Source organism: Equus caballus, chromosome 14 (genome assembly GCF_041296265.1).
Source record: "Equus caballus isolate H_3958 breed thoroughbred chromosome 14, TB-T2T, whole genome shotgun sequence".
In the NCBI taxonomy this organism is placed as follows: domain Eukaryota; kingdom Metazoa; phylum Chordata; class Mammalia; order Perissodactyla; family Equidae; genus Equus; species Equus caballus.
The window spans coordinates 33,704,397-33,720,740 of record NC_091697.1 but is presented as its reverse complement, the minus strand read 5'-3'; the positions used below and the strand labels follow the sequence as shown (position 1 = coordinate 33,720,740).

General features: G+C 35.8%; 1 protein-coding gene across 2 annotated transcripts in view; it reads left to right on the top strand.

Moving 5' to 3' along the window:
- Positions 1 to 12,582, top strand: part of GABRA1 (gamma-aminobutyric acid type A receptor subunit alpha1) — a 57,587-nt gene extending 45,005 nt beyond the window's left edge. For both annotated transcript variants that reach the window (XM_001500551.7, XM_023617281.2), the window contains exons 8-10: positions 174 to 326; positions 4,907 to 5,109; positions 9,696 to 12,582. In XM_001500551.7, coding sequence (XP_001500601.6) covers positions 174 to 326; positions 4,907 to 5,109; positions 9,696 to 10,007 — 668 coding nt within the window. In that variant the 3' untranslated portion in view covers positions 10,008 to 12,582. The remainder of the gene's footprint in view (positions 1 to 173; positions 327 to 4,906; positions 5,110 to 9,695) is intronic.
- Positions 12,583 to 16,344: the final 3,762 nt, after the last annotated feature.

The following is a 16,344-nucleotide window of genomic DNA, read 5'->3' as shown; positions in this document are numbered from 1 at the left end:
TTTTAAAAATGCATCTTTTCTTTCTTGGATGAAAGCTTTTCTCTTCAGGAACCAAATGTCACATGGAGAAAGGATGTGTCAAACCTCTAGGTCTTTACTGCTAATATCAAAACTCAGAGATAACTTCTTCTCAAAGTCAAATTTCTCAACCTTACTGTCTGTTCATCCTCTAGGAGAATATGTTGTTATGACCACGCATTTTCACCTGAAGAGAAAAATTGGCTATTTTGTTATTCAAACATATCTGCCATGCATAATGACGGTTATTCTCTCCCAAGTCTCGTTCTGGCTCAACAGAGAGTCTGTACCAGCGAGGACTGTCTTTGGTAAGTGCCAATCAAGACAAGCATGCAAGGGTCGGGAGGGCAAGTTAGACTGGTGACATGGCAAATGGAATGAAAAAAATATTATACACTGAAATCTTAAGTTGGTACAAAGAAAAGTTCAAGGAATTACCATTCTCATTATAGCATGATTTCAAAAAAATTCTTTTCTTAAATAGTAAACTGTTTTAGTGCATGTAAGTAGATGGGATTAGTGAACATTTAATTTGATATTTTGGGAGAGAAGTGAAATAAAGCAGGCATAAAATTCATCAGGACAGATTAAAACACACATACACAGAAACATTAATATTTAAAGCATACATTTAGAACACATAATCATGTATCAGTGTATATTCTGAGAATCCGAGAAAATATCAGCAGAGCTACTTCCTTACATATATGAAAGCAGAGGTTCCTCGTGTAGGGAGAGCTCCTTTGCCACCATCATATCAGTAAAAGAATATCTCACTTTACCTAATGTGTGCACTTCAGAAGAGTTACAAATATAATTTTTTCTATTAAAATATTTTAAGTTCTCTAGATGCTTCAAGTTAGGGCAATCTAATGGAAACTTGTTTAAAAGGCAATAAGCTTTTAGGATAACTCACCCCCTAATTTCTTATTTTAGAAGTTTAAATTTCATATAAAGACATATTTTCTGCCTGTATCATACTACACTACCTTAATTGTACTTTTCAGAAAGACGTAATCGAAGGATTCCATTACAATAAACTTATTGATTCATTCATTCATTCAGGGAATTTAATTTAAAGGCTACTATGAGCTCCCACTAAGTTCTAGGCACAGAATGCAGCAATGACCTTGACATAAACCACACCCCTCATGACAGTTATATTCTGGAGCTTAAAATTTGAATACAATAAAATCATACATACTGTTTCTTGAGTGCTTTTATATCAGACTCTGTTGTATGAATAAAGCCTGTATTATCTTATTTAACACTAAAAAAATCCTCTGTACAATTATTATCCCTGTGTTATAGATGAGAAAGCCAAAGCACAGGAGATTAAGTACCGTGCCCAAGATCAGAAGCTATTAGGTAAAGGAGTCTGGAGTAAGATCCAAACTCTTAGATCTAGAGCTTGTGCCCTTAAAGACCATGTACCACAACCAATGTGCCATCTGACTGTAATGACAAGACATGAAATGGGGTTGTCGTGGGCAACATCACTCATTTGGAAATAACAAATAACAACCACCTATTTATCGGTGAAAGGTGCAATTAGCAAAGTCCATTCCAAAAATATCAGCAAGGCGCATGCTATATTTAAGACCATTTACTACAGAATAAAAGCCTGAAGAAGCCTACAGTCTAAGCTAAGGATTACTCATGTGCAGAGATCCCTCTGGTATCATCCTTCAAAAACAGGCAAGGTGTGAAAAGTCAGTTACCTCAAAAAAAAGCAAGACTCTGCTAGAAGTGCCCCAAAAGGAGTCCTTTCTTCTGAAATTAGCAAAGTGCTTCTAGGTTGGAAACCACCGAACCTTTGCCCTGACGATAATCTAAGAACAAGCTACATCAGGATCCAGGTATAAAGCAAAAGAATAGTTCATTTCAAACTCTTTGTTTTCCTTATTTCCATTTGTGAAGATTAGCTAGCATTGAAGCCTCTTATTAGAATTGAAGATTGAACTCTTGTCAAGATCCTCGCTTCTATCTGTGTATGTAGTTCGAGACCTTTATTCACTAGGAATTTTACAAAAACAAATTATCACACACAAGATATTTACTTGATGTTTATTTTGTAGAATGAGCCCAGCACTATAGTGAAAAAGATTTTTCTCCCCCTCTCCAAACAAGTCCTACCCTTCCTTTTTGGAAATTCTCTAAAGCATTTTGGAGTGTTTTATAGATCCAAAACATTGCTCTTAACATTTTCAACAATCTGGTATCTCAGCTCACTCGTGCCCTTTTGCTGAACTTAACTACATATCTGTACACTCAGCTGTGGCAAGTATTTCTGTTTATCAAGCTATATATCTAATGTTTTAAGTTCAATAAAATCACGAACACAATTTTCGAAGACCTTTAGCCTTTTAACATTTATTTAGTACACGTTTCCATTCTTTTTAGTCTGAACTCAGCACATTCCTCTGAGCTGTGTGAGATGCCTGAGAGGGTCATGAGTGTCTAAAGAAATAAGAGGAAAAATCCTAGAAGTTGTACTTTATAATAGTCTATTAAAGGCATCTAGAATGCAACAAAAGTGAAGGCTATTTTTAAGTCTTAAAACATCATTTTCTTGACCTTCCATATTCTCTCGTTTGGAGGCGATGTGGTCATGTCATTTTGCCGCCAGATAGATGCAAGTTTTAGGTTCAATCTTCATTTTTCTAAGCTTCAGTTGCCTATAAAATGAGAGTACAATTGAAGTCAAATAGCACAGTTTAAAAGATTAAGTGAGAAAAATAAAATAAAACACGTAAATTATCAGGCTCGGTAATTGAAACTTAACGGATCCTTAGTACACTGTCATTCCCCTCATTTTCTCTATAGCAGGAATTGTAAGACAACACACACACACCCCTCTCTCTATACTATTCCTAACTGCTTTTAATTTATGGATGCACTTGTTTTAGGAACACCCATTCGCAAATTACTTCTGACAGCTGCCTACATAAACCAAAATTTCAAAAAATAGAAATTCACCATAGCAGGAATTTATCAAACAGGACTGAAGTTGTCAATAATAATAGTCATTAACTTTGCCCTTAGTCAGTATCAGGCCAAGTGCTAAACACTTTATTACACTATTTTATTTAATATTCACAATAGCCCTCTGAGTTAGACTTATCAAAATTAATTGACAAGGAAATAATTTGAGAAACAAAAAACAGAAGCTCAGAATCGTGAGGCAATTTTCCCAAGGTCATTGAGCACTTACAGACTTGGGATTTGAAACTGGGTTGCTCTCTTCTCTAAATACGGACATTTAATTACCTTGCAATTTGCTCAAGTAAATATTGATATTTAAATCTCGGGGCTGTTTTCCAGCCAATATTCCTTAAACCATCTATTGGTTATGTAATACGGATAATGCCTCAGAAGTTTCTGTAACACCTCCAAAGTTCAAAGTAAGTCTATTCCTTACAACTTGACCATGTCTCAAAAATATGATTTAATAAAGCCTCAGTGTTTCTTCTTAATCCTGTGACTTGTTAATATATTTACAAAGATTATCTGGCTTGAAATTCCTGGAAAACTATGGAATATTGGATGGTTTAAAGCAGCCTCGACAAATTAGCCACCTACTAGCTGTGTGACCCTGTTGATTCTCTAAAAATTAATTAAAAGAGGAATAATAGATACAAGTTTTAGACATGTGATGACAATATCTTCGATGACAATAATTATCATCTTTAACATGCTTTCACATATTATTACATTTAATCCTCAAATAATCTTGTGAATGTGCAGAAATTTCCCTCTCTTAGAATTTCAACAATGATACAGACAGTCTAGAGAATGAAGTCTAAATTACCCCTTTTACAGATATGAAGGCTGAGGTCTCTGGAAGTTAATTAACTCGCTCGAAGCCACAGAGCCAAGAAGTGGTGAGGTTGGTACTAGTCACCGGAAGGGGTTAGAATTTTTCCACACCATACAGCCTGAGCCACCTGCTTTGGGTCACTGTGAATTGTTTATTATACATTTTCAAACGGCTTAAAAAGGATCTTAAATATTCTAACTAGTACAGTACATTACATATTAGTTTGATAATATTAATTTGTTAAATGAACATTATTGGATACCATCATTCACATGCCAACTCATAATTATGTAAATAAACTAAAAACAACTGACTTAAAACTTTTCTGAATATGGATAATTTTAATCACTACAGATGGATTCACACGATAGGGAAGATAAAGCAGTATTAACAGAAAGGGAAAGATTGTGGGCATTTAAGTCAGAAAAACTTGTGTTCAAATTTTGGTTTTGCCACTTCTGAGCTATGTGACCTCAAAGAAGTTACATGTAAGTTATGTCAGGAATTTCTTCAAAAGAATGGCTATTTCAGAATCAAGAAAAAATAGCATAAAAGCAGAAGAATTAATAATGTAAGAAAATATTATCCTAAGATAATGCAATGATCTATCAATTATCAAGAAGGTATTGGCTTCTTGGTTTATACATTCGGGGTACATGAGTGGAATATTAGACAGAGCTGAAGATCCAGAGATTTCTTGTGGATCAGAGACAGTGAAGTGCTATTTCTTTTCAAAGAGTTGGGGACAGTGAGGGAATATTATTTCCTTTCCTCCCCAGGACACCATGTTCAAGATGCCCATTTAAAGGTGTTTCCTATCTTATTAACAGCTTCTCAATAGCAGAGCACTTTATCCCTCCAACAGATCCCCCTCAGTACTGCCACACCATGAACTGAAAACTACACTGAGGTGAAAGTAAAACTCATCCATCTCAAACCAAAGTGGGATGAACTAGAAAACAGTCTCTCCGTGGTCCTGTTGGTTTCCCTTTGCGCAAGTACGCTGAACTCCGGGGATGAAATTTTGTGGTTTGAAATTACAAATTCACTTAATTTCTTTCTTTTCAGGAGTAACAACTGTGCTAACCATGACAACTTTGAGTATCAGCGCCAGAAATTCCCTCCCTAAGGTGGCTTATGCAACTGCTATGGATTGGTTTATTGCAGTGTGCTATGCCTTTGTGTTCTCAGCTCTGATCGAGTTTGCCACAGTAAACTATTTCACCAAGAGAGGTTATGCATGGGATGGCAAAAGTGTGGTTCCAGAAAAGGTAAATGCTTTAATATCCCCTGTGATATATCACTACTACGTCTTTTTAAACCTATGAGATAGAATGTTTGGAATTGGGAGAATGGATGAAAGTTGCAGAAAGATGGCAATGAGGATTTTTTTTCTTCTGTCATAAATGGTACAGTGCTATGATAATTTTGTTATTGCTAAGGAGAGAAGTTGTTTGAGCGGATAGATGTGTATAGCGAAGGGGATAAAGGAAAGATACAAAGGTAAATATTCTGCCTCAAATATGCTTTCCTATGGTTTCTATTGATTTGAGAACAGTTTTAACAAACCTGACATTAGGAGCAAATAAGCTTACACACACCCTTATAATTTTTACAACTTAAAAATCATAGTCTGTTGGTTGTTTTCTGAGCCTAATCACTTTGGTCATATATTATTACTATAATGCCTCAATTTAATCGCGTTTGCAAAATGCATTATCTCCAATTTTCAGTGAAGTGTAGAGCAGGAAACATATTTTCTCCCTCCAAAATAGAGCTTTGCTTTAAGGATCATGACACACAGAAATGACAGAAAAATTCTTCGTTGTAGAAAATTATCCAGTCAAGACTATCACTGTTCTCCTTGATTAGAACCTATTGTAAAGCGGGTTTTAAAGCACAGTCGGGAGGATAATTGTACTTCTGAGGTTTGAAGGAAAATATGTCAGAATGCAGGCGAGCCTTGGGATGGTGGAAAGAAGGGCAAGGTCAGAGACACCGAGCTCATAAGACATCTAGAAGTAAACCAGGAGGAGTCACTCTACAGCGACTGCCCCAAAATTCTGTTCCACTGAATACTAGTCCCTTGAGATAGCCCCTGGAAATACACTTCTGTGGTAAAATATACTTGAATAATGGCGCATGGTGGGTCACAGAGTCACAGTGTATTAAAGAGTCTGAGGGGGTCTGTAATAAAGAAATCCGTTTAGTGATACTTTTTCCACATCTTCACAAATGTACCAGAAAAGAGAATCATTTGTGGTGGAAACATTTGTCATATTTAATAAAATCTAAAGTGTTACTAATTATAAGGTGTACCATTAATATATGTATAAGTGAGAAAGGAAATATGCTGCCAAGTGAAAGCTCTTTGAGATTTACCCTTCAGCCATGAATGAATCAGTTGAACATCCCAATCATCTCCTATACTAGTAAAAGCAAAGAAGGTTCTGTATAGGATATGCTATTGCAGCCAACATGTACCAGAACCAGGCTCTCAAAATTCACCTTGTCGTGACATGTTTACTCAGTATAAAAAAAATCTCTGAATTTGCAATCCAAGAAGCTTGGCTCAGGTTTGATAGAGAGAAGATTGCATTTACCAGTAGGAGAGGGGCGGGAGGGTGGAGATAGAGTTACTCTCAAATACTTGCCTTAGCCATTGATGCCCTCCACTTGTCCTAGAATGAAAAGGCAGCCCAAAGAAGAGAGAGACAAACCCCGAGATGGGTGATCCTAAGACACTACTAATTGTAAGACGTAGCCCATGGTCATAGACATGAAAATCTTAAAAATGCACGACGTGGAATCACTGAAATGCTCCACTAAAGATTTTTTCAGAATTAGTAATAGGCAAACATTGGTGATTTGCAACTGCAAAGTGAAGTGTAAACACTGGGAAAAGTTGCTTTTCTATCCTAATACTTTCTCTGCATGCTGCAAGAAACCAGTGTCTTTCAGATTCTGGCTTATCAGTATCAGGTGTTAGTGACTAGTGGTTAGATGAAATGGAATTTGGTCTGAAAGCATAGAATTTGAGTTGAGGCATTGGTGAGCTCATAGTTCAGTTTATATTTATCTCCCTGACCTCACATTGTCTTTGAAGTGCTGTGTCTCAAAGTATTTTAAACTCTATCAATCTAGTCATTGTTATTCATTGTACATATATAGATTTGGTGTAGTCATATCTTATTTATACCAATATGTGCATATATATTTATAAATGCTACATCTATATCTATATTGATCATCCTAATGAGAAAGACATTATTTTCTATAAATTATTTATGCCTCTGTAAAAATCTTCCCTAGGGCTTTGCCAATTTAATTTGCTTATTGCAGAGAGTATGATGCAGGTCTAATTTTGACATTCAGAGAGGGTGAATAAAATATTTTTCCTGTAACCAGGTAAGTTAAATTTCTGGTCTCTAACATGGAAAAAGAAAATTCCCATAGGTCATCACATTATCAGGTGAGCATACAATAGCTTGCCTAAGATCCATCCTCATACGATTAATTGCTGATAGAAATATCAGCTTCTTAGAGAATATGAGGGAACTCAACATTTTCAGAAGTGAAAAAAACTATTAATTTTTACTAAAAACTTAGCTTGAGAAATTTTAGTTTTGGGGTATTATGATATACTGGCACTGGGAGAGATGAAATCTATCAATAATATCAACTATTCAAGAATTTTTCCTGTTGCAGATTGTTCATTTCAGTTTATCTAACAGAGTGTCTGTCACTCAACACGTTTTGAATAGATTGGAACCCATTTTCTCTTCAACATCAGGATACATATGCATTTTATCTGAAGGATATACTTGCTTTTTAACGTATCCTTTGATAGTAGAACTCTTATTTTTTAACAAATGGACTCAATACAAGTTCTGTTTGGCTGTTTGTGTTGAAATAAATCATATCTATTTATGACCTGTAGTCACTTGGACCATATTGAGAGAGAATCACATTTACTCACTTTATTTTTGTACAAATAGTTATGGAAACTTCTGCCACTCCTCATAAAGCTTAACCAAATCTGCCTTCACTACAAAATGGGTGTACATATACTTGAAGTAAGTGGCCTTGCTGTTAGTGATATAATACTAGAAAAAAAAAAATCCGGACTTTTTTTTGTCCTAATATATGCTTAAGGTTTTGGAGGGGAGAAAAAGTAGCAGATAGTTCACAGAGCTGTATAATAAAGAAATTAACTCGTTAGAATTCCTGACTTGTGCCTTGTAAAAAGCATCAGGTATTCTGGAAGTAATATTTCATTGTGATTTGATAATAAAAATACAAATTATCCAGATAGCAATTCTAGTTGATGAAGTTTAGCTGCTCATCGATATTCTCTGTATAGATTTTTTGGCATAATAATCAAGTTCCACTCCTAGGAATTCTGATTCAAAATATGAGATTGTGCCCAAGACATTTGCACTTAAAAAATTTTTAACTGGTGATTTAGTGCACAAAAGAATGAGAATGACTCTTCTAGACTAGTACTATCCAACAGAAACATAAATGAGCCACAAACGTGAGCCATATGTGCAATTTAAAATTTTCTAATAGCCTTATTCAAAAACCATAAAGGAGTGAAATTTAGCTTAATAATATACTTTAGCCAATATATAAAAGCTATTACCTTTACAACGTGTAAACCATACAAAGCATTATTAAGGAGATGTATTGCATTCTTTTTTTTTTTTCATACTAAGTCTTCAAAATCCCATGTGTATTTTATACTTACAGCACATCTCAAATCAGACTAGTCACATTTCAAGTGCTCAATAGTCACAAGTGGCTAGTGGCAACTGTATCAGACCACATAGCTCTAAACAATGTTCCACTTCATTTTTTAGAAATGTCTATCTGACGGAAACCCTAAGAAATGCTGCAGTTGTCAATCATTGATGAGCAGCTGGCACTGATCAAGATTTGATTTCGGGATACCCTGAATAACCCTGCTTTATCATTTGCCCATTTGTAATATGGGGAGAAGGAGCAAACAATAGTTGTCTTGGTAATTTATTGCTACAAAACAAACCACCCCAAAACTTAGTGACCTAAAACAGCAACCATGCATTTCGGGCTGAGAATGACCTGGGTGGCACTTCTATTAGTCTGAGCTGGGCTCAGTTACATAGTTGCAGTAAACTGGAGGCTCTGCCAGGGAGAGAAGATCCACAATGGCCTCTCTCGCAGTACTAGGGCCCGATACTGGCTGGGGCTCTTGGTGCACATGGTTTCTGGTCACTCAGTAGTCCAGTCCCGGCTGCTTCACTTCACATGGCAGTGGAATATTTCAGAAGGTAAAGGCTGAGACTGTAAAGCTTCTTGAGGATAGGCTCCTAAGCCAGTACAGCATCACTCTAGCAAGGTCACAAGTGTAGTGACTTGAATGAGTGGGGAAATAGACTCTACTTCTTGATGGGACAGCCTGGAAAATATTGTGTCTGCATTGTTTATCCAACTTTACAGAGATATAATTGACACACAACATTGTGTAAATTTAACGTGTACAATGTGGTTGATTTGATACATTTATATGTTGTGAATTGATTACCACCACAGCCTTAGCTAGCTGTCTCCACTCGGTCACGTGGTTACTATTTCTTATGATACAGCATTATTAACTGTAAACACCATGCTGTACATTGTCTCCAAACTTGTTAATCTTGTAACTGGATATTTGTATCTGCATTTTTAATTTATCCCAATAATACAGTCATAAATTACATTTCGTAGATTTTAAGCAAAGCACAGATTTGAGTTTCAAAGTAAGGGCCACTTTGCTCGGCAGCTTATAAACTTGCTTTCCACGCTAAACAAAATGCTTTTATATTTCCTTCTACAGCCAAAGAAAGTGAAGGATCCTCTCATTAAGAAAAACAACACTTACGCTCCAACAGCAACCAGCTACACCCCTAATTTGGCCAGGGGTGACCCCGGCTTAGCCACCATTGCTAAAAGTGCAACCATTGAACCAAAAGAAGTCAAGCCGGAAACAAAACCACCGGAACCCAAGAAAACCTTTAACAGTGTCAGCAAAATTGACCGACTGTCAAGAATAGCCTTCCCTCTGCTCTTTGGAATCTTTAACTTGGTCTATTGGGCGACATATTTAAACAGAGAGCCTCAGCTAAAAGCCCCCACCCCACATCAGTAGGTCCTTTATTCATAGTCAGTTGTTCAGTCCTCTGCACTGGGAATTGCTTTCTGTTCCCAACTCGGTAATTCCCATCTGCTTTATTGCCTCTGTCTTAAAGAATTTGAAGGTTTCCTTGTTTCCATAATTCATACAAGAACAGCAGACCCCTGTCTGGCAGTCCAGAGCAGAGCAGAGTATACAGCTGAGAGACAGGATTCACAGAGAGGGAGCAAGAAGGCAAAATCGCGACAGAAGGAGACAGAATGAAAGAAAGAGGAGAGGAGGGGGGGAGTAGGTCCAAAGGTATCAGGAAAAGTAGAAGAAAAATAAAACTGAGCTATCACTCCAGGTCATTTGTAGATACATATTTCCAAATACTCTTAAAAGAAGATACTGTATATGTCAAAAAATATTTTTATGTGAAGGTGTTTAAAAGAATAAATTATGAATGTTTGATGCAGAACAGATTTTAAAAATCCATGTCTTTATTGCACAAACGACAGCGTGCTTACATTTTTGTTTTGTTTTAAAACCGATGTCTAGCTTTAACATTTTGTTTCCAAAGCTGAAGATCCCCATTCTTTCTCCTTTTAAAAATGCCTAATGCATTATTTTCTTGGTAAATGCTATTTTAAAATTCATGGGAGTTGCATAGGCAAAGGTGCACATCCTCACTATAGAGCACATTTAGTCCAATGGAGAGAAATGCTTTAAATAGGCTACTTCACTCTCATCGGAGCTTTTACCTCAAGCCTCGATGAGGAATCATCTTAGCAGAGACATACACTCAAGAAAAACCAAAAAAAAAAAAACCATTAAATAAAATAAAACAATTAAAAAAGATTCCCTTTCATACCCTGTCTATATCCACATAGCACATGGGTCCAATAATCACTTGATTCTCATTATGAAGATGTTTTTAGAGGGGCAAAAATATTTTGCAAGCTCTAGAATTGTTGAATGTATTATTTTATATAACAGTACATTAAAAGCTTTAGATTGATATTTATGACCAGTAAACAAAAATAGAATATATAAATTCTATATGTAAATATACAGCATGAGATTGTACATTTTTTACTTTTTTTAAAGTTCTGTTCTTAAAACGTTGTGTAGGACTCACCGCTCTTAGCTGTTAGAATGTTGTTAAGTGCTGTGGAAACACCTTTAGAGCCTGCATTTAAGACCAGAATAGCCTGTGGGAATCAGAAGGAACTTAAACTATTTGGGTATGAAATCCACTTATGTAGAGAAAGCTTATAATTTCAAACTGTTGTCTGGTATACAGTAGTATGTCAGTTGTTATCTGCTCCAATCATGCCACATTTCCCTATTTTAGGCTCCTATAATATAGAAAGAAAATGGAAAAGCATTAGTGGGCGCTAGAAGATCAACTGTATATTATTACTATCTTTGCTGACACCAACTATTTCAATAAGTGTTGTACCACATGTAGCATCGAATATAAAAGTTCATGAAAGAATGTACAGGAAATAACTTTTATTGAGTAATATTATTACATTTCGTTTATACTGTAGCAATATATTTGTAGGTATACTATGTAAGGGCTTTAACTACAAGAGGTCCATTAATACTCCCTATGAAAATTCTAGTCTGTTTCATTACTTCCCGTATGTTTTAGAGATAAATATTTACGCAGAAGGTATTTTTGAAGTCTCCTTTTGTCTGATAGAGCTTCAGAGATATTTAAAATTAGTGTTCAGAATCCATAGTTCACAGTCTACACACATTTAGAATACTACAACATAAACTTGTCAGCAGAATTGCCAAATAAGACAGTTGGGATCCATACCCAAGCTTTGAGCAATGTTTTTCTCAAAAAGCTGCTATCCAATGATATAGGAAAATACGTGGTTTGTGTTTTCCTAAACAAACTCTGGTTTTCTTTCTAAATATGTTTTATTGTTTAATTTGGTCCTGCCTAAATTCGATGAGCTAGGCCAATGAAGGCTGAACCAAGGATGCTACATCCTCTGGTATCATGTGTAGATATCATGTATAGATAATAAAATAAAATATGGCTCCAACTTCTGTGTTGTTGTTTATCTTGTTATTTTTCGGCGTTAACCTAATGTGTTTATTATAAGCATTTTACCTTCCAGACTCCTCATGGCTAACATTTGGTCTGTATTTTGCTCATTAGATGTGAATATTTCTTCTTAGTCTGCTTTCTGCTATGCAATGACTGCATTTCTATCATTTCTTAGTTTGTTAGTATATGTGGATAGTATCTATTGTATAAATTGATTGCACAATTTATCAAAGACAAATTATTCTGTGTAGCTTTTCTACAGTGCTTTGCTAAACCATGTAATATTAGTTAAGTCTTCCTTGAAAATAAAGACACTCTTATAGAGGACAGTTCCTGTTTACTCCCAGGAAAATTTTTTAAAAGATGACACTGAATGTTTATTGCACCTTAGTGCAGTGCAGTGGCAATAAAACCCAACATGAATCGAGGTTGTTTATGGCAGATGCATGTATTGCTTTACAGAGTTTAGCAAAAGCTCTTAATTTTATGTCATACTGTATTCTATTATAATAATAAAGCTAACATTATTCAATAACAAAATGGAATGCTTGACTCTCTTTTCATATTATTATTATTATTTTTTAAAGATTTTATTTTCCCTTTTTCTCCCCAAAGTCCCCCAGTACATAGTTGCATATTTTTAGTTGTGGGTCCTTCTAGTTGTGGCATGTGGGATGCTGCCTCAGCATAGCTTGATGAGCGGTGTTGTGCCTGCGCCAAGGATCCGAATGGGTGAAACCCTGGGCCGCTGAAGCAGAGCGTCTGAACTTAGCCACTGGGCCACGGGGCCTGCCCCCTCTTTTCATATTATTCATGGGACCTACCATTGCCTGTTTTAAAACATTTTCGGGTAGGAGCACCTCAAAGTGCCAATTGCGAGCAGTAATCTAGGCTGCTTAGAAGATTTTTGAAGTTGTAGCAATAGTATGATCCTAAACTATGATTTTAAAAGAATTACTTTTAAAAACACCTGGTATCTGGTGTTACTAGTATCATTTCAACTCAAAATTGGTAAAGCATAAATAGAGTAGAATAAAAATGCTGAAATGCTAGTAGAGTTTGCTTGTATCTATTGTTAACACAGTCAATTTGTTGTCGGATCTACTCCGCAGACTCTGATTTAATTGTTTTGGGGGAGGGCTCTGAGTACTATAATTTTAAAAGCTCCCCCGGGACATCCTGAATTTCTTAGTGTTTCTTTAACCACAAAGTCAGATTAAAGTGCGAAATATTTCTAATTACTCAAAGGACAATAGAAAAATCACTGCAATATCATTTGCGCCTATCAGGCATAAAACCGTACCTGGTTTCTAGAGACAAGACCACATGAAGCAAAATCTTTCTGTGTCAGATGGTGGCAAGGCCAAAAGAAATTATATTTCAACAAATAAAGCATGTATCTTCCTAAAAAATGATTCAGGACCTAGAAAAATTGATAACTTTAAAATCTTCCAACCAAATGAATTATTTAATTCAAATACAACTGCCCATGTAAACTACCTGAGCCATCATGTTCATTGATTTCTTAGCTCTCATTCAAATGAATGTAATAAATGATGATTATTTTGGTTATCAAACTGCATTCATGTCAAAGTTCACCATAATAATTATCAAAGGAATCAAAATAAGAATGAACTTGGCATTGCTGCTGACCATCTGTTTGAACTGCATTATACCTGTTCATTAAGACCTTCTGTTGGAGTTTTCTAAAATCTACCCAGCTGGTGACCAACAAGAAAGATCGTGTGACTTGATTACAATATAGCTAGAATTCAGTCAAATAAATTAACTCCAAATGTTAATTTCATTTGCTTAAACTAAGTTAAACTAACATTTGCTGAGTCTCTACTCTGTGTTAAGTATTGTGCTGGATGAAAGGGATGTAGAGACTAATATTTCATGGCCTTTTTTCTTAAGGAAAATCACAGGTCTGATGGAGGAGGAAGACAGAGAATCAGGCAAAGGTAATAATGTAAATATTGTGAGAAAAGTAGAGGATGCTCAGTGCCACGTAATAGGAATACCTTGCCACTCTTCATAAGGTTGGATCATTGAATCTGGAGGAACTAATAATGTCCAAGATGAAACATGAAATACAAGAGGAATTGAAGTGGTTCTGGACCACAAGTCAGTGGGCTTGGGATATACTGCCAGCCCTGTGAGTTGTTAGCCATTTAACTTCTGGCTAAGTATTTGAGACCTCTCAGAATCCTTCAGCTACTGCGGTAGGTACTGAGATGACAGAGATGAAGGTGACAGTACGCTCTTGGAAAGTTTATAATTTTGTAGAGATCCAAATGAACCTCAAGTTATAATAATGTAAACAGGAAGTATAACTGCAAATAAATGTACAAGAGATAGGGGATTTATGGAAAGCTAGCTGAACTAGGGTTTGAAGGATGATTCAACATTTATCAGGCACTTTAGTGATGGGGATGGCTGCTGGTGATAAGGGACGGACTTTTCATTAAAAGATAATAACACATTAAAACTTGCCTCAGAGAGTCTCAAAGTCTGCTGCGGGAAAACAAACATATATGTGTGAAGTAGACCAAATACGACACTAAGGGAAGCATCGGGGACTGCGGGAAACGGTACATGCCTGCTCTCTTTAGCCTCAGCTCTAGCTATTTGGTGCGATGTGGGGAAAAAGGGCTGTGTATTGCTATATATTCTAATGTTACCAAGAAAACCCTTGATTTTAAATTCTTCTTAACTACAATTTTGAGATTAGTCTGTTTGTCAAACATAATGCATGAGCCAGTTAAATTTGGTTTCTGAGCAACCAATTAGTGAACTCTTTTTTCAGACTGTCTACATGGATTCATGCACTCATTTGATGCTCATTAATTGAGCAGCTCTACTAAGTTTGGTGTTATGATTATTTCACAGAGAAAGGGAAAGTTGTCCTCACTATTAGTTAGCAAACTTCAAAACTCTATTTGAGAGAATGCTGATTACTTAGAGTTTTCAAGGCCACATTGTTTTTCAGCAAAACATTTATGGTCTAAAGAGAAGTCAAAGTTTCCTCGGTGCTGTAAAATATTAAGATTATTTTTGCTTCTGGTTGATAATTTACCTTTTTTTCTCTAACTATAACATGTAGCACATGTTATTATGGAAAAGATTATTTTCTCATTACTAGTCCATCAAAGTAGAATTATGCATATTACCTTCTTTGAGTCTACCATGGGCAGTACAGTTATAAAAGAAGAAATTCATACGTGTCTATTGATTTGCCTAAAACGCTGTCTAAGTAAGTGATGTTGCCAGATTTTAAAAAAAATTGTACTTCATTCTAAAGCTGATACCTTTAACACTCATCTTTTTAAAAAAAATTACACTGGATCTCCTCAACTAATGGCCTATTTATTTTTTAATTAATAATCTTATAAAATATTACAAACAACATAGAGAATAGTCACTTCATGTCAAAAGCAAAATTCATTCTTAATAAGCTGGAGATGATGAGGGTCCCACCATGGGTGCTTTGGTACCCATTGTAGCAGAAAGAGCATGGTCACTGGAGCCAGAGATCTCACTTTAAATACTGTCTTGGCCCATTGGACAGTTCCTTCTGATGCTCATTTATGCTGGACATAGGGATAACAGTAATTAATGTGCATATTTCTAGTATGGCAGAGTAAGGACCTGAGCAAATCCAGTCCCCGAAAGCAATGATGAAATTGACAGATTTTGTAAAACAATAATTTCAGGATTCTGGAAACCAACCAATGCCATACAACAAAGTTAGGAGTATTAAAAAGAACTTTTCTAAGAATGTTTATGTGTAATGTGTTAACATGAAATTACACTCATGACCTCTTCAGCTCCATTTTTCCAATAATACTACCAGTGAAGGATAAGCTGTGTAAACAAGAACCTTCACCATTGGAGAATTCTTACTTAATTTGGGGCAAAGCTTGCAAAAGTCCCATACCCATGGATGCTGTTGGAAACAGTAGCAATCTTGTAGGCAAATGAATACAAAGGCCAATGCTAAAGGTAATCAGAAGTTGCAGTCCTGATTAAAGCAAAGGATATACCGGCAGAAGAGTCAGAAATGGAAATTTAACAGGAAGATGAGGAAAATAAGGCATCCATAGTGTGGGCTGACTTCAAAGCAGTATAAGTGTGTTCAAAGAAGGAAAATGCTATGTTTAGCTAATAAAGAAAAGTATCATGAGAATGATACATTAAATACAGAATCTCAATAAAGAGACAGACATCATAAAAAACGTAAATCTAAAGGGAAAATCTGGACTTCGAAATCAGAATAATTGAAGTGATAAAGTTACTAGA